We start from the raw sequence: 24,951 nt of genomic DNA on the forward strand, positions 1-24,951 counted from the left end.
ATGTAATGTCCATAATCCTCAGACACCCCCAGAAGACAGTCTACATAGTTATAGACTTACTGTGGTATAACTTTAAATTTGTGGTGTAAATGGAAATTCAGCTACTGCACTTTTAAGTAGCAACGGTGTAAAATGAGTGCCCGGGGGGGGGGGTGCTTCCTGGTAGTCCCTGCCACATGACCACAAGCATCTGTTTGTGCATGTATCTCTGGGAAACATGAGGGCAGATGATTCTTCAGTGCATCTCTACACAAGAACACATCTCAAATATGTTCAGTTCTAGTTTGAACAAACCCAAATGTGTCATTACACTCTGAGTGGTGGGTGAAGAGGGGGGGGAGAGAGATAGATAGATAGATAGATAGATAGATAGATAGATTTATCTGCGCATCATGGCCTGCGAGATCTGCAGCCTATCCATCTGTATCAGTGTACTTCTGCGCCTGGATACAGACCACACAGGCAGGACCTGATTCCCATCATCATGACAACAGGGATGCCAAGCAACCAATCATAGCCCTTTGAGTTCTGCTCTGGAAGCTGATTGGCTTCCCAGCCTGCAGCCTGTTGTGGAATGTCCATCTTTAACCTCTCTGCTGCCAAGCACAGCGCATATACATCCTATATCGCAGTACGGAGTACTGCTGCATGTGTGAGCTTCCTCTGAATTATTGGTAAAGCTTTGTGTACGTCACAGCTGGAACATCTGAATGACATCCATTGTTTTTTGGCAGCGTAAATAAAAACCCACGCGTGTGCTGCTCCCCTGATGTAAACACAGCATGACTGATCATCTGTCATCTGCACGAACCTGCTTCGTATTTTATTCCAGGTCGACCCGGAGTATTCCGTAAATCTCACAGAGCACAAACTGGGGAGGAGGGGAATCTTGTAGTTACACAATAATGTCATTATAATAGACTATGCACAATTTCTCCATAGCTGTATGCTAGAATTAAGTCCTCGTAAATAAACTCTACTCTTTCCATTTTTCCACGGACGTGGTCTGTTGTCCACAGACAAACAAATGTTATATATATATATATAGCTATACAGCTCAGTGTCTGAAAGTGCATAAGGTCGAACAAATCGCGGGGAAGGGAATGTTGACAGTCATTATGTGTATTACTTTCTCCATCCACACACACCTCTGTGTTTGGAGTTGTTGGATGGCAAAGCAAACTGTAGGGAGGGAGAGAGGGGGCAACATTTAGCCCGCGGGGTGCAGCAGGACAACAACCTCGGCGAGTCCCCACCCCCCCACCTCCAAAACTGTCACACGTGTACTCTCGCTTCAGTTAAAGCTGGCTCCTGAGCCGCTCGGACTCCTGTTTGTTTCATTATCTCCTCGGTTCCTTCACGGTGGAAGGGAGGTGATTCTCTCCGCCGCCATTTTTGGGGAACTGCTTATTTGTAAAGAAACTTTGCTAGCTGCTTCCTAACGTTAGCAGCTAGCTGGTTGGCCAGTACCCTGCCTGCCTTTCCTGCAGCTCGTTGTGACAGTTTAAGCTTGGCAGTCAATCGTTATCCAGCTCAGCTCTTTGCTTCGCTTTCATATAAATATTTATTATTTTCACTTGCTGACGAAAATCGGTTATTGCTAAGGAGAATAATCGGACTGGGCAGAATGACCGTCTGTATTTGGGTAGGGCAATTATGCGGTTAGATTAGCGAATTAGCATTGCTAACTTATCGGCTAGCGAATTCCGCACTCTGATTTGCCCGGATTGCTTTGCCTGCCCGTGATTTAGCCACAGACACCTTGCCCTGCTCTGTTTCCGAGTAACCGGATTAAGCAGCCGTTCATACCCCCACTTCATCTCAACCTGTGTGGATTCATTTTTCTTTTCTTGACAAGGTGAGTTGATAACCAACTTTAGCGTTATGCTAACGTTTACTCTGTGTGTGTTGATTTGTTCTCCCAACGCTATATACTGCAACGGAGCTTAATTTCAATATATCTTATCTTACGAGCTAGCCAGCCAAATAGGATGCTATTTTCCAGCTAACCAAAAGTTGCTGTCACAACTTCTACAGTGTGTCACATCAACAGATTTTTTTAGCCCGCTTATTGGCCAAGTTGAGTCACCCATTGTTAGTGTGAAGACAGTATGTTTTTAATGGCGATGTGACATGTCTCTAATTGATCCAAATGTACAAGGGGAAATGCTGGGGAGCTAAATCGAGAGTTGTTATCATGGTAGTAAAAGGATGGGCACAGATTGCTTTACCTAAGCAGCGTTAGCTAGCTGCTTTAGCATGCTAATCCGCTTTATGCAACTATGGTTGAAAGCAGTGCCACTCCCTCGTTTTGTTTTTGTCCACTGTGGCTGTACGGCAACACTGAGTGAAACTCGCCTCTGAGGAGAGGAGGGTGTCTGCTTGACAAGTTTGTTTACCTCTAAGGGACCTCGTACTGTCTGAAAAGCTATGCAGTGTAGCGGTAGGTGACATTGGTCCAGGCTCATCCTATGTATGTCGCATGCTTTCACTGGCTTTGTGTTTACAAGCGGCGTTGGCCAGCACAGTCTGACAAATCATCGTTGCCGTGTGCGAGAACGGGTAGCGCTCACGTCGGTCGGCGGCTGGTGTGGGTTTTTTTTGTTTTGTTTTGTTTTGTTTTTTTAGTGCATTGACGTGAATCGCATTCTTCAGTTTTCAGTGTTGATATTGCGTAACAGTGGATATTACTCGGCAAGCTTCCCTTCTGCCTGGCTTATCTGCGTCTTTGTCGCCTAACTTATGCATTACACAGAGGACCAGCCGCACACGGAGGCAACACGGCACTGAATGTGGTTCAGTAACGCCGGAGTTGTGGCACCAAGTTCATCATGCATCCAAGGCGTTGCGCTTTGTTTGGGGTGATTTCTCAAATGTCCCAGGCTTGGTGGCTGACATGCCTTCTCTAGATCTTTGTGTGCAATGTAACAGGACTTTCTCTGCTACTCACTGATCACTAATTTTTCTGGCAGGCTGCCTGTCTGTCTGCTTTCCAGGTTCATTATAACTTGGTCTCATCTGATCACCTGCCAGTTGTTCATTTACATGTCTGCATGACTGTCAGAACAACAGTGCGTTCACACTGTCAAGCTACAAACCAGTGAGTGGTGCCCAGTGTCTTGATTGCTGGAGAAGCCCTTAAAAAGTTGTTGCCAGTGTTATATCAGGGTGATGTTGAATATGAGCAAACTGCATAATGGATTTAAGCGCCCTCAGGAAAACTGGATTAGACACCAGAGCAAAGCCTGCAGTGGTTGCTCAAGTTGAGATCAAAGGCAGCCAGTAGTAGTCTTGCCTTATTGTAGTGAATAATATATAATACGCTTTCACATGTAATACCATGAACCTTACTTAGCTTATTGATTGTACAGTGCCTTATTATTGTATTTAATCTTTTTATAGCTGGTATAAGTGATACCATGATAGTGATCCTCAGGTTCCATTTGTGGCGTTCAACATTCAGTAGTATGGTAGAGAGGGGAAAAAATGATATGATCGTGGAGATGTAAACCGTAGCACCTATACCTTTTTTAAAAAATATATATTACATCTGTGTGCATCATGGGTGTTTTTTAAAAAATCTTTTGACATCAGCGGTGGTCAGCGACACAGATAATAAGACTCATTTTTTAATGAGATTCTTTTTTCCATAATAAGGAGAAATAAGGGGAGACGTCTGTAATTGAGGGTGGTTGCTTAACACTTGGAGACCAACAACATATTTGATGAGTCAGAGTGAGAGCAAGAAGTCGGGGGTAGGGAGGCACATTTATTTTATTGTTTTCAGGTGATCAACTGAGGATACACACTTTAAAATGAGACAAAAATGTCTCAAGATTGACATTGTGCATCCTGTATCTTAAAACCAATCATAATCTTTAAGTTCACTCTCAGATTTTGCTAATTATTTTGATTACAATTAACTGAAGGTTTAAAGAGTCTATTTGACCATGTTTTAAGTAAGGGATGTGAATGAAGAAGTAGTTTGTACTATGAAAGTGTATGCCTTAGAGCTTATCAGCTCTTCATATTAGGGCTAGCATGTTTTTCTGACAGTTGTGCAATACACAGCAATGACGTTAAACTTCTAGCAGTTGAGCTTTTGTACACCTGAGTCACACGCAAGCCCATTTTTCCTGCTCGGGTTGTATGCCTTTTCAGACTCCAAAAATACACCTGTTCTGTTGTTGATAACCCATTGAGACCTGCTTTTATTTCAGCACAGTAAATGGATCAGGAATCAGATGAATTTAAGATGTGACCTGTAGATTAGGTAGTAATCTAATGTTATCAGAACTTATGCATATTCTCAAATCCAAAAAGTCCTTAGACCAAGGAGCCCATCCGGTTTGACGAACCACATCCACTGAGACATATGAGTATTTTGGTGTGTGGATGCCCGTATTTGCTGTTAAAGGGGCCATTTTAAATGCATTTGTTTTCCCTTCTCTTGTTCAGAGTAACTGTGGCATGTCGTTGACGCTCCTGACACTTGTCGCAACTGGAGGGGTGTAAATAGAGCTTTGTGATAGAAACTGGATGGTTCAGTCTTCTTAGCGTTTGGTCACTGCGTCTCTCCTCTCCATCACCAGCTTTGCGATGGCACGAGAAATTGAGATGTGTTGTTGACATTAGGTAGCTTAGCTAGAGAGCGTTCACTTCCTCTACTCAGTGCAAGCCACAATCTGTAATCGGTCTGGGAGGCAGGAGCTTGGACACCCCACCCTCCATCCCAGAGGGATACAAATGTTGCGTGTAAGCCATTTTAATAACATCACATGCAGTTCATTAAATTAACATTTTCTCTGAACAAACAGTTATATGATGTTGCAGTGCTGTTGTTATTGTTTTTCTTTTTAATGGGGCGGCTGAGTAATTAACAAAGCATGAACTCAGTTTATTGACTGGTTCAAGCACAGATGAGTTACACATGACATATTTCATTTTTCATTTTTAAAAATTAGTACCTCGACTGGGGTCGTTTATGAGCTGTAACTACAATCATGCTTCTCTTTTGGGCTTGAGAAGATTTTAATTATTGTGTGTTAATTAAGCGTGTGTTTTGAGAATGTTCTAAGAAATGAATAAGGAGGAGTTCACTAGGACCAGTTACATCAGGCTGATACATGATCACGTCATGAGATGTATCAACTAAGTGCATTCCTATTTTGAATTATTTAACAGTACAGCATAAAGCATCTTCTAGGCACCATTTGTATGAATATGTGTGTATATATAACAAACGTAACAAAACTATTAAATTCCAGCAGTTCTGTTGAGGGGGGGAAGCATATCCATAGGTGATCATAGGTATTCTGGTTAATAACTCCAGTCAAGTACAGTAGGCAGTGAGGGGGTGTAATCGCCCAAAAATAACTAAACACAAGCATGTGGGTGTAACATGGATGTGTTGAGGAACTAAGGAAGAGTAATCGCTCCAACAGTATGTTTAGTGTGGTGGCTACCAGAACATGTGGAGCAATGTTAACCTTCATACTTAATCTGGTATTACATTTTGTATTCAAAGCCATTATTGGTGTAATTGCAGCTTGCCAAATAAGACTATGAATCATCCGCTTTCAAGAATAAAAAAAGGTTAATTGAAGTCTAATTAATAACAGTAATTAAAATGTGTTATGTTGTAGTAATGGATGTTTTAGGATGGGTTTCAATTGGCTTCTATTAAAATTCTTTGGAACATCCTGTACATATTTTTCTCTGCTGTTGGTGAGCCGTCTGGCCACAGCATTGCTCCACTGTAGCTAATCCTGTGGAGCTGAGAGAAATTCACTATGGAATCAATAACTTATTTGATTATTTATTATCCTTCTCCATTTCTCTTTCGTTCTCTCTCTCTCCCCCCGCTTCTCAATCACACCCATTGCTACTCAGGTTTGTGTATTGCTTGCGTCTTCATTAGGCATCATGGTGAATTTTACAGTGCAGAGGAAATCAATTCGCATAACTCTTCGAGAGAGAATCCATTTTCTCAAGCAGTAAAGCAGAACAGTGTCCAGCACTTCTCCTCTTAATAATTGCATGTGCTTACACACATCTAGCAATGCAGCTCAGATTTTTCCAGATTTAGTCATGTGACAGCGTTCAGTGCTTGATTCGCACTTCTCTGCAGTGTTATTTAAATTAGAATTAATCTTTGCTCCTTTTGTTTCTGTATTTCCCCTAATGCTAAAATATATACATATATATAGGCTCCTGCCTACGATAGCCGTAATGCTCCGACAATCCATCAAGCAGTGTGGGTTTGTAGCTTAGCAAAGTCCTACTAAAACATTTGACAGATTTACGAGCGCCGTGTACCACATAAAATCGTTTCGAGGTCAGTAAACACAGCCAGAATTCATACATAAGGCACACGGGATTATAAGGGGCGCTGTCGATTTTCAGAAAAATCAAAGGATTGATTTTAAGTGTGCCGTATTTTCCAAACAACACGGTAATAATGACGGCCTGCTAGCATGCTCTACCAAAAATAGTGCTTTGTTGTGTATCTGACCGTCGCCGCCATGCTTTTTCCGCCATGTGCGTATGAAAACAAAGGCACTGCGCATGTGCGTTTTACCCATATTCTAGTGTTTAATATATTTATTATTTTCCACAATGAAATACAAAAATACAAAGCAGTTTTACCCATATTCTATCGCGATATTTCATTTTCTTATCTTTGCCCAACATTATATCGGTATTACCGTGAACGGTATGATATGGCCCAGCCCTAATTGCAATTAACCATTTTAACTGCTGTTTTTTAAGTTATGCTTCATTACACTAACAGAAAACCTGCATCTTTTACATTTTAAAGTGTAATAATTCTGTGAATAGAAAAGCATCTAGCATGAGAGGGGAAAAAATTACCATTGTAATAAATGACCACTGCAAAACACTATTGAGAAATTATGTAGTTACATTTGTATTACCTTTCGGTTACCTTTCTAACTGCTAGACGGTATACTAGATGTACCAGTTTTAACTTCCTGGATGGCACACATTTTTTAAATACCACCATGACGGTGAATAGTCAAAAGTTGTAGCTTTAAAGGTTCCACTGAGACAATGATTGCATTAACTGGCCATATTTATCAGGTACAGTTCTAATGTGGTTAAAAAATATATAATTCATTTACACTGAATTATATTTAACATGGAAAATTTAAGTAATTACAATGTATATAGTTTGGAAAACTAGTAACTGTACATTTACCAAATAACACCGCTAAAGCCTTAATCACACAGGTCTAGACACCAGTTGTTGTGTATTAATGTGTAATATGTATTCCCTGGTTGGTTATTGAGTTAATGATTCGTGATTACTTTGCTGTGGCCTTCTGTAGTTTACATGGAAGATACCAACATGTCTGCAAACACCATGTATTCTAGGTGCACTTGAAAAAAGGGCGACATGTCTGCAAACACTTGGAAAATACTTGCCAGGTGGGAGTGAGACTAAAAGGCACAACACAAACCAGAAACAGAAAATGTTTGCCTTCAAAGTTAAAGTTGTGCCTTACCAATAGAACCAAGCAATTTTACTTTAAAGGAGAATCTTTTCCATTTTGTATCTCACCTTTCACACTATTGCTCGGTGAATAGTTTCCAAATGTTTCCAAACAAGATGGCATCTTCCATATAAATTACTGATGACCACAGCAACTTGCTAGTGACCAGAGCAATGTAAAGCAATTTTCAGTACAGGACCGTATACCTCTCTGTCATCAATTTCATGCTAGCGAATGCCAGCAACCTTCAGCAACCACTGACCATCCGGTTCCAGAAACCATACTTTTCCCTTGTCACCAGTTCCTGCCAGTTGGTTTCAACAGATCTCTAGGGCTGTGTGAGTGAGGCCTAAAGGGTATGCTGAGTAATGCAGGGTAGTAAGTACTATCACCGAACATTAACAGCTGTGAGGGGCTCTATGGCTACTTTCATCAGTACAGTAAAGACAGATGGTGGATCAAAAAAAGAGTGCAGAGGTTCAGCAAAATGAGGCATCTGTGTTCATTTCTGGTCGCAATACTTCTGTGTTTGGCATTTATTGAGTATGGGGCTCAAGCAGCTCCGTCTTGCACAGATGTAAGAAAACAGGTGAGGTAAAGATTAAGCTAATAGATGTTTGTTTGTTTTTTTTAAACTGTTGAGAGAATAAAATTTGTTTCAAAGCTGCCATTCAACACTACCAAATATACTCACCTATAGAAAGTGCCGCCAAGTATCACTTCTATAAGTATAGTTTGCCAAAATAATGTTATTGTTATGCATCTAATAAGTTTAATAATAATTTATTTTGATTAAAAAAGAAACCTAAGAGTAGATTATTTATTTGGGTTTTTGTTGTATGTTTTTTATGTGTTATTTTTTTATATATTTTTTTTAATGTAATGACTAAAATGGTTTCATTCTAGTCCGTTTTAAATATATAACTAAATATATATAAATGACTTTGTTAATATTGCTTATGTTAAATAGAAATAAAAGGCTTGTTAGTATGTAATGTTGTAGCCGTGCATTGTAGCAATCTGTGAGATCAGTGTGGTGCATTTATGAGGAAGTGTAGTCACATGTCTGCTAGAAAAAATCACAGAAAACTTTGACAGCAGACTGTTGTTAACATTTTTGGTTGTTGCTGCTGCTCTGAATGCTTTGTCAGTATATCGTTCTGACTTTGCGACGAGCTTTTAGCTTAGAGCTGATATTTTTCTTAATTTGTCAGCAACACTGGTTTGAAGCTTTTCTACTTTCACGCACAAAATCCCCAAAATCTCAGAGTACACGGTACATGTGTAATCACATCTCTAAGCGTTAACTTTAAAGTTAACATGGCCGTGCCATCTGCTTTTTTTTTAATGCGGTAAAACTGCCATATGTAGATGTTGTTGTGTACATGCTACATATCGTTACTGAAAAATGTTGATGAGCTTGACTGGCAGCACATGACATGAAGATGTTATGCACTGCCTTTCATTGGAACACTAATGCATAGTTTCGCTTTTCTTTGGCAGTCCAGCACTCCTGTTGGCCCTTTGACCAACATGAGACTGGATGTCATGTGTATTTTGGGAAATTCACACAAGTTCACATTAGCATCTCACACCAAGTAAAACCTTGCTGTTGAAGTTCCATGCATGATGTCAAGTATGTGCTTAAGAGTTGTCTACCATATTGCATGTGATATAATCACTGGTTGCTATGGAACAATGTTAATTCCACAACTGGTTGGCAAGTGGTTCCTGGAGTTTGTTGGCTGTCGCTCGGTGAAATTGATTGCAAAGAAGGTGCTGCACCAAAAAAACCTTTCCATATTTGTCTTCAAATACTCCCTAACTACCAGCCAAATGAGAAGTAGAGAAGGTTTAGCTTCAGAATAAAAGTTGTGCCTTAGCGCGGTAGTCAACATGTTTCAAAAGGTGCAACTTTTACTTTTGAAGGCAAACCTTCTCCATTCCCGGGTTGTGTCCCACACTCCCAAAGTGAGAGCAGAGCGGCTGGCCAGTATTTGTAGACAAGTCTGTCACATTGATACAATCTACAGGCAATCTCACAATATGGTAGCAACCAAAGCAATCACAAGGAGGTTTTTGCCAACTGGTTGGAGAATGCATTCTTTTTGGTAGCGACAGGTGGTTGCCAAGCAGTCACTGACAGGTGTGAATGGGGCTTGAGCACTTATTTTTCCAGCAACTGCTATCAAACTTCAACTACTTCTGCTGGCTTAGAAGTTAATGTCCCATGGATAGTGGTCACATGTATGCAAAATGTCAATACCTGTATATTAAATGTTTCGTGTATAGTTAAATTGACCCCTGTTTATTGTTGATGAAGCTTAAAAGTTTGCTTAACAGCAAAGTTTTAAGCTTATTTGCTTTTTTTCATTATGGCAGAATTAGAAAAATCTGAATCTCTATTCACTAGAATCCAATAGAATAAGACTAGACCTCTGTTTTTCTTACTTAAGCATGTTTATATTAACAGTTTGTATTTCATTCTGTCCAGAATATTTATTGTCTTTGAGGACTCTGTTTCCCAATTCTTTTTCTTTCTTTTCTTTTTTTTAACAGTCAGCTGGATAGCTTTTTTTTTTGTACATAATTTGAATGAGGCTTGTAAACAGTATTAATCTTGCATATGTAAATGTGTTAGTTGTGAGTCCGATGATGCAAATATTTAGCCCTATGCCAGGATTGATCAGTCAGTGCAGCTTACCCTTCATTTCTGCAGGCCAGCTCATAGCAGTGGACATGAAATCAATTCTTGTGTTGGAATATTTGTATTGTCCAGTCATCCCAGTAGTTTAAAGATCTACAGTAATTGCTGAGGCAGTGCTAGTGATGACTCAGCGGTTAAATTAGTGTCAGTAGCTGAAGGCCAAAATCACCAAGTATAATATAGTTCAGAGGTGACCTTTCTGACCAACTCGGTCTTTTGTGTTTTTCTTTTCATGAAATATAAAGCTATATTCTTGCCCTGTCACCCTGTGAGCAAACAAGCGTTTGAAAAAATATTTCATTTTTGCTTTCTTTTAGGTCAAAGTTGTGCTCAGATTTCCTTCTTTCCTCTTTGAAGGTCTTTGACTCATCTTGCTGGTATCGTCAAACTCTTGTTCCTCCTCTGCAGGATCAATGTGTTTCATCTTGTCCTTGCTAACACATCTCGCTGTCTCTGTCTCATTTTTTGTCCATGCAGGCGCCCATGTACTGGTTCCTTAGGGTCATCGATTACCGCAGATGAATCTTCAGCTGCTTTGCCATAGCTCAGCAGCCAGATAGTCCCATCGCCTTTGCGTGGGTGATAAGGGACTACATTAACCAGGATGCCCTCCTCCGTAAGGGCAGGGAGCCTCAAGGATCCGGAGGTGGCTGAGCTTTTCTTCAAAGAAGATCCAGAGAAGCTTTTCTCCGACCTCCGAGAAATTGGCCATGGCAGCTTTGGCGCCGTCTACTTTGTAAGAGAACTGCATCTTTACTCTGACACAAACAAAAGACAGAGTCACTTTGGATTAGATGAGTGGTTTAAAAAAAAAAAAACCCTGTTCACTTTAAAAAGTGATAAAATCAGTTAAATAGTGTAACACTGAGCCCATAAACTCCACAGGAAAGTGTTTATTTGGATGTAAATGTCCTCAGAGGTGTCCCTGCCTTTTGGCCATTATGGAGAATGCAGGTTAAACATACTCCTGGCTTCATTTTTCAGACTCGAAAGTTACTTCCATCTTTTAAAGAGATCTTGATAAACAACATGTCAAATGCAGATAATTAATGTTACAGTGTATGTTCTGATTGCAGCATGTACCAACAGTGTCCTTCTCGTTTCCCAGGCACGGGATGTGCGCACAAATGAGGTGGTGGCAATTAAAAAGATGTCCTACAGTGGCAAACAGTCTAATGAGGTGAGAAAATTGTGGCCAGAAAATAGATCGAAAAAACACAAATTGATGCAGCAAATCATGAAGCATTGATGCCAAATAATCCAAATCCAAATATAAAAAGAACGTTATAGGTGAACATTGTGCTGTTTCTGAGCTTCCAGCAAAGTGGAATTCACTTTCTTGAATCAGTAACTTTGCTGCAGACACAGCCACCTCTGGTTCGTTAAGCCAGTCAACGATTGCCATTTAAATTTTTATTTCACCAACAGAAATGGCAGGACATCATAAAGGAGGTGAAGTTCCTCCAAAGGATCCGGCACCCCAACAGTATAGAATATAAAGGATGTTACCTCCGTGAGCACACAGCATGGGTGAGTCTAGTTTACAGGCATGCATAATCTCACGCTGCCTAGCACCGCTATTCTTAAAATGATGTCATGTTTCCAGCTGGTGATGGAGTACTGTCTTGGCTCGGCCTCTGACCTGCTAGAAGGTGAGAAGCAAACAGTTGTTTTTACTCTTCTAAATGACATGTGGATATTTGAGTGAGTTCACATTGTTCTGGTTGTTTTCCTGCAGTTCATAAAAAACCTTTACAAGAAGTTGAGATTGCTGCCATCACACATGGTGCTCTGCAGGGGCTGGCCTACCTTCATTCCCATAATATGATCCACAGGTGAGTGAGGTCCTCAATCAACTGTTTATTTTATTTTATGATATTTTAAGTATCTTAGGAAGCAACTGTAAACACTACATCTCTCCACTTATCCACATGCTGTGATGTTCTCTCTCTCTCTCTCTCAGGGATGTGAAAGCTGGCAACATCCTGCTGACTGAGCCTGGCCAAGTCAAACTGGCAGATTTTGGCTCTGCCTCCATTGCCTCACCTGCCAACTCTTTTGTGGGAACGCCATATTGGTAAGTGAAATCTGTATGAAGTTAAAGTGTAAGTGTAAGCGTGCGTGTGTGTATGTTTTGCGTGCAACTGAATTTATCGATTCTTTAAGTGGGTGTCTGTTAAAAGCAGCGATTGAGCAGAACTGATTGTATATTTTCATATTCATACCCATGCCTGCCGATATAGTCAAATGCTTTGATACTGTAATCAGTAACAGGATTTTGACCTTGCCTTATTTACTATTAATTTACCCTATATTTATATTATGTGGCTTTTTGTCTGATCCCTTGTCCTGATTTATGTTTTTCCTTGAATTTATCCAGGATGGCCCCAGAGGTGATTCTAGCTATGGATGAAGGCCAGTATGATGGAAAGGTGGACGTCTGGTCCTTAGGGATTACCTGTATAGAATTAGGTGAGTGACAGTGTGTTTGTATGATTGAACTGACATTTATAAAGCTAATTTTCTAGTCTTGTTGAGAACTCAAAGCACTTTAACCTGCAACCCACATTTAACCAGACATTCATACAGTGCTTTATTCTATGTGTCTTAACTTTATCTACCTCACACCCGTGGGCCAATATAGAATCAACAGTTATCTTAACTTGTGTGGTGCTAGTGCTAATAGTGTACCACCACGCCACCTCTAATGTATCAATAAAAATTTAACAGCAGGAGAAAGTTACTTTTACTGGAAATGAAAGATTAAGGATTTTCTTTCCCTGACAAAGTGATTGTGATGTTTTGTTGCATCAGTAGTGTTTACTGATCACAGTTGGGTATTTTTTTTTACTTCTCATCAGTTGTGAAAGGCAGCTTTAACCCTTCACTTACTCATACCAGTCACCCTGTAATTAAATTGGTGTCTGACTGATGTCGTTCTGTTCCAGCGGAGAGGAAGCCTCCCTTGTTTAACATGAATGCAATGAGTGCCTTATACCACATAGCGCAGAATGAGAGCCCCACGCTGCAGTCCAGTGAATGGTGAGGTGTCACACATGCACTCACAGTTTATCGTCTGTGTAGTTAAATTCAGATGTCTGCTGGGGATGTGAAACAAAGGTGTATATTTTTTGTGGATGCCAGCAGAGAGTTATTCTATCTATATCTAGTGTTTTGTAGCTGAAATAATGATGTTTGTTTTTGATGCCCACTCTCTGTGTCGTTGTTTTTTGACAGTCTCTCTTCTCCTCGTCTTTGTTCCAGGTCAGAAGATTTTAGAAACTTTATCGATTCTTGCCTTCAGAAAATCCCCCAGGACCGACCGCACTCTGACGACATGTTGGGTGTAAGTGTGCGCACATGTGCTGATGTACCGTACACTGCAACACAGACAGAGAGCAGCAGGGTCACTGTGCTAAGATGTGATACTGACGAGCCCTCTGTTGATGAAGCTCCCTGTGATGTTTGCACTCTGTTCTCTCCTCACATAAGCTTCTATTTTGATTCTTTAATCCTCCGTTTCCGGATAAACTGACAGAGACACACACAACCAAAACATGTACAGACACACACATGCACACAGAGCTTGCTGTAATTACTATGGAGATGTGACTTCAGGGTCCATCGTTAAGTCACTGAGCAGCTGTCGTTTAGCCTGCTAATAGACTCTCTGTTGCTAATGGAAGTTGCCCTTAGGGTATGAAAACACTGCACATTGTCTTTTTGGGTTTTTTTTTTTTTTTGGTTTTTTTTTAAATGTCAACTTCTAAAACTGTGCCTATATCAAGATCAGCTGAAATGTGTTTTTAGCTGCTGCTTAGTGTGGTTTTCCTGTATGTGAGTTGTAGCCCAACTTAACCACCTTAAGCTGAGCAAACACTGCGTTTTTTTTTTTTGTTTGTTTGTTTTTGTTTGTTTTTTTTCTTCAGTCGCCTTATTCAGCTTCTGCTCAAACTGCACGATTGACTCGCAGGGGTTAGAAGTTTGTAGGTCATGATGCAGGGTCTCACACTATACAGCCCGATGCTATGATGCGATCTGAGTGCTCACACTGTGCGTCCATAAAATGAAGGTTATAACAGAAAAGCTTCTCGTTACCCCACGTATACTACACGATGCACGACACACGATGAAGGCGAAACTCGGGCCGATAACCAAAACGGTCGCACGACTGAAAAATCGGCTCAAAATAAGCCAAAAATCGCACAGTGTATGCCCAGCATTAAAGTGCCTAGCAAATGCCTTTTAATCTTACGAGGAAATGCGTGACTTTATCTACTTGGGTATTATTCTTAGCTGTCATAACTGTCATAGCTTCACAGACAGTCGTCTGGATGATCTGCTCTTGTGCACATTTCTTCCCCTTATACATGGGGGGTTCTGGTAAGCAGGCACATGGTAGGAAGAGTCATTGTCAAAATGTAATAGTAGCTTATGCGCTGACATTTTAACTATTGTGGCACTCATTCTGGGATTTTAATGTTATATATTAAGGGTTAACTTTTATTTCTGACTAACTAATATAACACATGTTCCTTTTGAGGATCTTGGGCTTAGGGTTAGTGCCAAACCACAACCGCTCAAGGGGCTTTATATTTTAAGGTAAAGACCCTACAATGAATACAGAGAGAATCCCAACAATCAGACGCCCCCCTATGAGCAAGCACTTGGCAACAGTGGGAAGGAAAAACTTCCTTTAACCTCCCGAACTCTTTCGTGGCATTCTTAGTTTCTTTTTGCTATTTGGGCTGATTGGGACCTGATGAATGTAAAAACAAAGAATTACCAGATTTTTTTTTTTCAATTTTTTTTTTTTTTTTAACCTGATTTTTGTTTCTGAGAAAAATGAGATCCACATATTAGGATATTTGTTTTAAATTTTGATAGAACAGTGGCAGTATAACGTCCTCGTAAGTGGATATCAGGCCCCTGTAGAGCAAAATATTGTATTTTGGTCTAGACAACCCAAAATGTGATGTCCAAGAGGGGAGAGAGACAAGACAGGAAAGTATTAAGGTATTAAGCTGCACCTCTTGACCTCTGAATTCAGGTGTTTTCAGTGTTGTTGTCACAGGTGTATAATAATCAAGCGGCTAGCCCTCTGTTTTTACAGAGGATGCAAGTTAAGTTCCAGCAGTTTTATTTGTGAAATTACTTCCCTCCTAGATAATCCACAGTCTGTCAGTAGTATTAGTGCAGTGTTTATGTGTTTGGGAACTGTGTGCTGGGAGCTTTCCATGACAGAGCAGTTCGTGTAGGTGTTTCTTTTGTTTGCAGATACTGTAACTTATTATTATACGCTAACTTGCAAATTTCATCTGTTATGAGACTGCAGTGTAAAAATCCAAGCTTCACTTGTGTTTCAGTAGAACTTCTGACATGTAAATATATTTGATCAGTCAAGAAAAGACTCTTCACACATGCAGCTTATTTTCCCCTGTTTTTTGCCTGAAAACAATTAATTTGTGTCATTGTCAGACAAAGAATATACATATTAATATTCAGGCGTAAACACACACCAATGGGATCATCACTCTTAGATTGACACTAATCAATCAATGCCTGAGCACCTTTGTCCCCAATTTAACTGGTGTGGTTGCTCTTGAGTTGCTGATCCTGAAGCAGTATACCCAGGCCTGGGCTGTAAGGCTTTTGTTGGTGCAGGTCAGCATAGAGGTTAGGGGCATAGGGAGAAGGGACAGCAATGATCGGGCATAGTATGAGACAACCTTGCCTGGCGTGAGTCATCCTCCCATTAAATCCCAGGGCTATGACCTCATCACTTGCATTCAATATCTTTTGGCAGTACTGAATATCCCATCATCACATTCATAATATTTGAAATGTACTCTGATGTCATTCTGATGTTATTTCCCCGTCTCCTGTCACGTTACTTTCAAACCTACCAGTTAAAAATGGACATGCAAGTAACTTTCCTTTCACCGCCCCACAGCACGAGTTTCTGCAACGTGAGCGTCCAGACTCTGTGCTGATGGACCTCATTCAGAGAACCAAGGATGCCGTACGAGAGCTGGATAACCTGCAGTACCGAAAGATGAAGAAGATCCTCCTTCAGGAGGCCCACAATGGGCCCACTTCAGAAGCCCAGGATGCAGACGAGGTGTGTGGACGATTGCTGGCTAGCATCCAAACTTGAGTGACAAGAACAGGCTTCATGTGGGCACACAAATGAATTTGCCACTTTAAAAGAGCTTTCCTCAGTAACTCTAAATGCCTTGTTTGTATGCATGTCTGTCTGCGTCTCCTGTGTCTTTCGTTCTTCCTCTTGTTCCCTCGCACGCCGTCTTTCTCTGCGCCACTCTTTCGGCTTTGTCTTCAGGACCTGGAGCCTGGTGGAGGTCGGACAGGAACGGTGAATAGCGTTGGCAGTAATCAGTCCATCCCCAGCATGTCTATCAGCGCTAGCTCCCAGAGCAGCTCTGTCAACAGCCTGAATGAAGCAGCCCAGGACAGCCGCAGTGAGCTGGACCTAATGGAAGGAGATCACACAGTCATGTCCAACAGCTCAGTCATACACCTCAAACCGGTAGGTGAAACGACTCGGACACATGCTAACAATTTAAAGGTGGATTCTTCTGATCTCAGTTTATAATAAAGCCTCACATGGCTTTGCTGGGAGCTTGGGCTCAAGTTACGTCACTTCACTCTCTCAGACCATGCATACATGTCAATGCTCCAAGTGTCTTTAATGTGCTCTTTCCACGGTTACACTGTGTAGTGTATCTTCTCAATTATTCTGTTGTCTTACCCCCCTCCAGGAGGAAGAAGAGAGTCTCTCTTTGGAACAAGCGGCCACCAGTGAGCCCACTGAGCCCCAGCCAACACCAGCTCAGGCCCCGAGGAAGCACTACCGCAACAGAGAGCACTTTGCCACTATACGCACAGCATCACTTGTAAGAACACATTTGCTTAATAAACCTTCCTTTGATTTGACAAAAGGACTGAAATATTATGTGTTATATGTTTAGCAAATGTTTAAAATTCCTTGGTGGAGACTTGCGAGTAGATTTGTTTACCACTCACAAGCACAAGTGTCTAATCAGATAAGTGGAATGTCCTAGTGTAACAACAACGTTCTGATAATTCTTCTTCATCGTCATATTGTAGGTGACACGTGAGATGCAAGAACACGAGCAGGACTCTGAGCTGAGGGAGCAGATGTCAGGATACAAACGCATGAGGCGGCAACATCAGAAGCACCTAATGGCCCTGGAGAACAAGCTGAAAGGGGAAATGGATGAGCACAGGCTGAGGCTGGACAAAGAGCTGGAGAGTCAGAGGAACAACTTCACCCAGGAGATGGAGAAGCTGCTTAAAAAACACCAAGCGGCCCTGGAAAAAGACGTATGTAGACAAACGAAACTAAAATATTAATTCAGAGGAAAAACACAGTTAATAGTCTGTAGAGACAACAGCGAAATGCTCACATTATGATATTAAACTACATTCATGTTCGATTTAGCTGAAGACGTTTGCCAACGATGAGAAGAAGTTCCAGCAGCACATTCAGGTTCAGCAGAAGAAGGAGCTCAGCAGCTTCTTGGAGTCGCAAAAGCGGGAGTATAAACTACGCAAAGAGCAGCTCAAAGAGGTAACGCACATCCGCCTCAGCAGATAATAAATGCAGCCTGTTTATCAGACTAAATAATTATAATTAAATTATAATTTAATATAAATAATAATTAGTAAATTTACAATATCCAGTACTGCACAAAAGTCCTGAGTCACCCCTCATTTCTTTATATTTTGCTTCCACTGAGCCAGACTTGTAATTTATCAATGTGGTCTGACTCAGTGGTTCTGCAGATTTTCAGTTTTTCTTTGGACATTGGCTGCTTTTTCATTCAATGTTTGTCTCAGTTTTATTGAGTTATTAGCTCACCATCTACTAATTTACAAGTGCTTTTTAAATGACTGTAACTCCGTTTGTGCAAGAGACATAATTGTAATGGGTTTGAAGAGAAGAGAAGACGAGCTTTACAAGGAGATTGCTGCCATGTCTCATAAAGCATTCACAGGGTACTGCTGTCTGAACAAAATCAGCTCTGCCTAGATTTTACCATGTGCGCTTCACATTACCATGACTCCTCCACCATTTTAGGCAAGAGAGGAAATTCAAATGGTTCCTGAAAATTGAGAATTATTTCGTAATTTTCCAGCCTAAAGTCCATGTGGCCCGGATGATTAAGACATGAGTACAGTGGATCTCACCCCCGTTTCCCATTTTGCTAGCAGGGTAAAAACAAAAACACATTTCACTTCAGTCGAGAACTCAAATATTTTTAATTTATTATCATCCAAGACAAAGACCGGGAACACGCTTCATTTATTTTTGCTTGAAGGTGGGTTTAAATAGTTATTTGTGAGATGTGAATTTTGACCGGCGCAGGTTAAGGAATGCAGGGCTTCAAACGCTTTTGTGTCAAACTGAATCCCTGCATATTTAAAAAAAAAAAAAAAAGCTAAACGACACCTGTGTGGCAGGAGCTGAGTGAGAACCAGTCAACACCCAAAAAAGAGAAGCAGGAGTGGCTGTCCAAGCAGAAAGAGAACATCCAACACTTCCAGGTGAGGATCGCTCAATATGTACCCTTCAAAGAACAAGTGAGATTTTTACTCGTCTGCCCCACAAAGCTTTATTTGCCGAGTCTCTTTGATTTATTTTATTTATTTATTTTTTTTGGCAGTATGAGTTCTATGGTTATTTATTACAAAACCATAATGTTTATTTCCAGGCTGAGGAGGAGGCTAACCTGCTGAGGAGACAGAGGCAGTATCTGGAGCTGGAGTGTAGGCGGTTCAAACGCAGGATCCTCATCGCCAGACACAATGTGGAGCAGGACCTGGCCAGAGAGGTGTGGAGAGAAACAGGAGAAACATATACCCAGCAGCACACAGTCTCACTTTAGATCACAGTTTTATGATACGTATTTGAGTTTTTGTTTGTTTGTTTAGGAGCTGAACAAACGTCAAACGCAGAAGGATCTGGAGCATGCAATGCTGCTGAGGCATCACGAGTCCATGCAGGAGCTGGAGTTCAGGCATCTGGCAACAATCCAGAAGGCCCGGGCAGAGCTGATACGCACCCAGCACCAGACAGAGCTCACTAACCAGCTGGAGTACAATAAGAGGAGGGAGAGGGAGCTGAGGCGCAAGCATGTCATGGAGGTCCGGCAGCAGCCCAAAAGCCTGAAGGTACACAGAAAGATGGGGACTGTTTCTTTTTCCTTTAACAAATAATTTACTTTCAACACTTAACTGGAATTATTCTCATCTCATTCAACTTTTATTTTTCCCCTTTAGTCTAAGGAGCTTCAGATTAAGAAGCAGTTTCAGGAGACCTGCAAAACGCAGACTCGGCAGTACAAGGCCCTCAGGAACCATCTGCTCGAGACGACACCCAAGTCCGACCACAAGGCTGTCCTAAAGAGGCTGAAGGAGGAGCAGACTAGGAAGCTGGCCATCCTCGCCGAGCAGTATGACCACTCCATCAATGAAATGCTCTCCACACAGGCTGTAAGTTTCATAAAGGAAGATCTGCAACATTTATCAAACAGAAGTCATTTCTGAGCAACATAGTGAAAATGTATCTATAGATTATTCAAAGCTAATTTGTTTAATATATTTGTGAAGGGCATCTTTAATGTTTTCTTAATGCATAACAGCCACAGAAGAACCCGTTTATGTAGGTCTGTTTCTTTGCTCCCTCCCTTAGCTGCGGTTGGATGAAGCTCAGGAGGCGGAGTGTCAGGTGCTGAGGATGCAGTTGCAGCAGGAGCTTGAGCTGCTCAATGCTTACCAGAGCAAAATCAAGATGCAGACAGACGCACAGCACGACAAGGAGAGAAGGGAGCTGGAGCAGAGGGTGTCTCTGCGGCGGGCTCTGCTGGAGCAGAAAGTAAGAATAGCCTTTGTCTAATGTCGGGATGTGGCTGAGTGCATGTTGGGAAGTGACAGGACTGCGGTTACCTCTGCATTTATATGTACCAATTCTCTGTAGGTGTTGCACATACAGTTTGTTTTATCTTTAGTACGCTGGGATTGTTCATACGTTTGGCCAGTAATACAAACAATGTAGTTGCCTGTTTTTTCTCCGGTGTCACATTGTGTTTATGTCCCCAGATCGAGGAGGAAATGCTTTCCCTGCAAAACGATCGTCTGGAGCGAATCCGCTCACTGCTGGAGCGCCAGGCCCGAGAGATCGAGGCTTTTGACTCGGAGTCCATGCGACTGGGCTTCAGCAACATGGTGCTCACTAACCTGGCTCCCGATTCTCAGGGGGGCTGGGGAGGAGGAGGCCAGGGGGCTCAGGGGGGAGGCCACTGGCCGGGAGGAGGTGGAGGAAGCAGTCACCATAGTCATCACCAGGGGGGCTCCAGCTCACAGCAGTCCTGGGGTCACCCCATGCTGGCTGGGGGCCCACCACCCTGGAGCCTCCACCACCCTGGTGGGGGTAGTCAGAGGGGTAGCCAAGGAGGTGCGGGAGGGGTGAGGAACAGCCCGCAGGCTATGAGGAGGACGTCATCAGGGGGGAGGAGTGAACAGGGCATGAGCAGGAGCGCCAGCATCACCTCTCAGATCTCCAATGGATCCCACCTGTCATACACCTAAAATACACACGCACACACAAATTGTCTTAAAGCTAATATCTCGCTCCGAGATAACTGTACACACACGCATCACGCACATACCACAGTACATCTCGCACTGCACAGTACTGAGGCTGGGTTTACCTGAGCCCAGCCGCTCTCCTGTCACCACTGCTCTACATCAGTGTACTGCTAGCAGCAGTCTGTGGAAACCCAGAAGACTTGAGACTAATAAGATACCCGAGGGCCATTTACAGTAGTGCAATAGTAGTTTTCTTGTTGTTTTTTGTTTTTTTTTACTGCAGCATACACTGCTGTGTGTGTTTGTTACTGCCGTATCAGTCTCTGTTGCCACAATCCCAAACTAGTGTGTTAATTTTCTATTGAGAGTGGTTTGTTTGCCATCTTCTGTTTCACAGTATTGTTTTAAACCCAAGTGGGACCGATTGTGCACAAAGGTGCTGAGCTTGTCCTTCAAACCAGATTTAAACTGATGAAAAGTTAAATTAGATTATTTATGTGTAGTTGGGGGAAGACTAGAGAACGGAAGGACTGTTTCAAGCGACGCTTGACGCAGCTGAGGAAGTTAATGGACCGAGAAAGAGAGCGAAGGTCGTTGTAAGTGAATAGCTGTGGGTGTTGCTGACTGTTTAGCTGCAGTGCAGGGGGACAGTTGTGGTGACAGTATTAATTCCAGCTCCAAAGCTAATCCAGCTGACTTGACGTGAGAAGTTTCAGCGAGATCATTTTCATGGAAAACAAAGCTGCGTACGTTCTGGTGCGAGTGCCATGCAGGTTTCTTGAGGACCGTGAGCCCAGCTGCCAAAGGTAAAGGTGCAGAGTTGGATTTGTCGTTATAGCTACTCATGCCAACAATACTGTGGTGTAGTGAAACACATTGTGCCGGAGAAAGGCAGTTCAGTGGACATTAATGCCACGTGGCCAAGGGAGCCACTTGTCCTTCGTGTTCAGCTCCGTTATCTCAGCTCTTGGGTTTCCACAGGCCTCTGGCCTTCACTCACACCTGCCCAGTGGAAGGCCAGTCTGAAGGGCACTTGGATCCTTATTAGTCTGCAGGCCCTATGACAGAGATGGGTTTTCAGCAGCACCTAACCTCAACTTTGAACAGTTTCAAAACTGGTGTTCACTCATCACTTGTTTGCAATACAATTTCAATCTGATTTGGCACCATTTTAGTGATGCACTATGCAGTTAGGAACAACAAGAAAAGAGGAAAAAAAAATGACACAAGCCTTTTGGCCTACCTCAAGAACACTCAAGTTAGAGCCTTGAATGTCTTGATTTGCACTTTGGCGTAGGCTTTCACCCACTCTTAATTGTTAATCGGACACATTTACACAAACATGTAGTGGCTATTCATTTTATTCGCCCAGGCAAACATTACGTAAGCCTGGTTTATAAATGCATGTGCGTTGAAAATAGCACACTTAGCCTTTGTGAGCTGAGTTGGATGTAAATTGGCAACACAGTCAGCAGCAGCAGGCAAATTTATTAATGTATAAAAACGTCCGTGAAGCTTTGGGAAGTATTATTATTCACAGTTGCCCGAAATGCCTTTTTGTTATTTCTTTGTTATTTTCTTTCTTTCTTTATTTTTAAACCTTATAAGACCCTACAGTGAAAACAAATGAACACAGAGTGAGGAGGAGCTTCACTAGCCCTCAGCTTGGTTGGTGACTGCTGAACGTTTTTGAAGAGTGGATGGGTGGTGATGCTGGGATCTCCGCTGCCATGCCCCTGCAACCTTCCCCGGTCTGACACCCCGCTCTGTCTCACCCCTGATGACCACAATGTCACATTCTGACCACCGATCTTGTCCCCCAGCATCCCTCCCCCTATGTTTCCTCCCCTCTGGAGCCTCCTTTTTGTTTTGGTTTTTTTGGTCTTCGCTCCTTCGCTCCCCACCTGGATCTTTGTGGAAAGAGCTCTCTCAAGTAAAACAAAGGAAGAAAGAAATATATATAAATGTTATAAATCTATAAAGAAGGATTATAGAGATGTAAAGCTAAAGGTGGAAAGTGTTATTGTGAAACAGAGTTTATGCATTATATGTTGCTGCAGAGGTGGAATGTACAGGAAAAGCGTGTTAATATTGTATATTTTGAATCTGAACATGTGGAGATCGAATCGACAAATCAGAGACGAGTTAACTTGCGATGCAGGCACAGCGGTGCGTGGCTTTAGAGCGGCGGCAGTTGAACGATGGATCGATTCGCGGCTGCTGAGTTTTTCACTGTCTTATTTGCAGCTGCGAGTTCTCGAACTTGTTACAGATATGCTGTTGTGAATGATAACAACACAACTGTAGGTCAGATTGCCTCGAGTAAACGGCAACACTTTGTTTTGTAGTGTATGAGGATGATTTTGCACATAATTTGAAAACTAGTTAGGTGGAGCCTTTGCTCGAGCACTGGCTATGTGTTACTGACATTGTACCCCATAGTGAAGACTCAGCCTCTCTGCTTCATATCTTGGTGGTTTTTAAAGGACTTGGAGCTAAAGTAAAGGTTATAACATGAGGGGGAAAAGTCTTTTTAAAGATTTTATTTAAGGAAAAAAAAGAAGTGTTAAAATCTGAAATGGCTAAAATTGTTTTCAGATTCTTGCTGTAGACAGTAAACATTTTTGTCTTGTAGGGTCCACTGACCTTACATTTTCTGATCTGTGCACCAAGAGCCCTGTTTGTTTATGGTTCGGCACAAACCATTTTCACACTGCACTTAATGATTTGCCTTTGGTGTGGGGGGGAGTACCAACCTGTACTCAATAGTTTGAATCTCTTTTTTGGCTCAGAAACAAAGCGCCAGTATGCCATTGTACCAACTTTCCCCCCAGCTCTTTAGTGTTTTTATGCCAGAAGGGGTGTTTTTAATTTCCAGATGATGTCTGCAGAGGGCCAAACGAGCGGTGGACTTTTAGACCTTCTCTTGTGTTTACTAGAACTCCCAGGTGTTTTGCGAGGCAGTCTACCTTTAGACCTCGGTCACTCTGAACTGGATCAGTTGCACTGATTGCACAAGTGACTGACCAGATTAAAGAGTCTACTGTGATCCACCCCCCCAACTCTCAGTGTTTGGGTTGGGGGAGGAGGTGACTGCTATTGCTGAAAGTAGGTGGGAGGCAGGCTTATGTCTCTGTACAGTCTGTTTTATCAGTATTCCTTTTATCTCCTGTCATTTGGTGGATCTTGCTGTTTTATTCTCCCTGGTCCAGAGATCTGTATTAAACTGTATTAAATGTATAGATTGTGCAGAAAGCTGAATGTTGCATAGCAGAAGAGAAAAGATATTCCTTACAGATGACAAAGTAAAATGTATAAATGAAACTCAAAGGCAAAGTTTAGGGGATAAATGTAATATTTTGTTTGTAATTACTATTTTTTGTTGGAAGAGGGCTACTGGATAAAGAATCATCTGTAATAAAATAATTTTAATATTTCTTTGTCCTGTGGTGTCTTGTATGAAATAGGAAATACAGTTATGTATGGATATGAAATGGAAAAAGTGTAACTGTTTCATTTTAAGATCTCCGGAAACCCCGGTAGAGAATTTTATTCCGCTTAATGTTTCTTCCTGTTAAAAGGGGGTTTTTCCTTCCCACTGTCGTGCTTGCTCATAGTGGGTGGTCTGATTGTGGGGTTCTCTCTGTAGTTCTGTAGGGTCTTTACCTTACAATATAAAACACATTAAGGTGACTGTTGTTGTGATTTGGCACCATATAAATGAAATGGGATTGTTTATAATTTGGATGTTTTTTGCAAAAATAGACATTTGTACTATTGTACCAAAGGAGGTTCAAGGAGTTTTGCACCAACAACCACCTCCATTGTGCAGCACAAGCTTTTGTACAGTTTGGATGAGTTTTACTATATTTAAAAAAATAAAAAAAAATCATTTAACAATTTGTTGCCACAAATAAATAGAAATCATTTCAGTGGGCAGACTGTGAGAGAAGCAGGAAAAACTGATTAATAATTCCCTTTTAACATGTTCGGAAGCCCGTGGTTTCACTATCCAGTCATCATTTTACCAACAAATCGTAGGAAAAGTTGACGTTTTGCAAACGAAGTCATCTTACAAAAAGCCAGGAGCAGTATGGT

The 24,951-nt window shown here is 41.7% G+C and overlaps 1 protein-coding gene across 1 annotated transcript; it reads left to right on the forward strand.

Annotated features, from left to right (window-relative positions):
- The first annotated feature begins 1,204 nt into the window (after positions 1-1,204).
- LOC146700305 (serine/threonine-protein kinase TAO1-like) lies at positions 1,205-24,290 on the forward strand. The gene is made up of 21 exons (XM_085470466.1): positions 1,205-1,858; positions 10,699-10,957; positions 11,330-11,401; positions 11,650-11,751; positions 11,828-11,873; positions 11,960-12,056; positions 12,185-12,298; positions 12,602-12,693; positions 13,170-13,263; positions 13,486-13,567; positions 16,175-16,342; positions 16,562-16,768; positions 17,001-17,135; positions 17,350-17,586; positions 17,705-17,833; positions 18,727-18,810; positions 18,978-19,097; positions 19,198-19,437; positions 19,546-19,758; positions 19,958-20,140; positions 20,365-24,290. Exons 2-21 carry the CDS (start codon positions 10,826-10,828, stop codon positions 20,851-20,853), a joined length of 3,036 nt encoding a protein of 1,011 aa, XP_085326592.1. The 5' UTR covers positions 1,205-1,858; positions 10,699-10,825; the 3' UTR covers positions 20,854-24,290.
- The last annotated feature ends 661 nt before the right edge of the window (positions 24,291-24,951 follow it).

The sequence above is a fragment of the Copadichromis virginalis genome, linkage group LG10, assembly GCF_057382275.1.
Source record: "Copadichromis virginalis isolate Kocher_CV1m ecotype Utaka linkage group LG10, C_Virginalis_male_GT1.1, whole genome shotgun sequence".
Lineage (NCBI taxonomy): Eukaryota > Metazoa > Chordata > Actinopteri > Cichliformes > Cichlidae > Copadichromis > Copadichromis virginalis.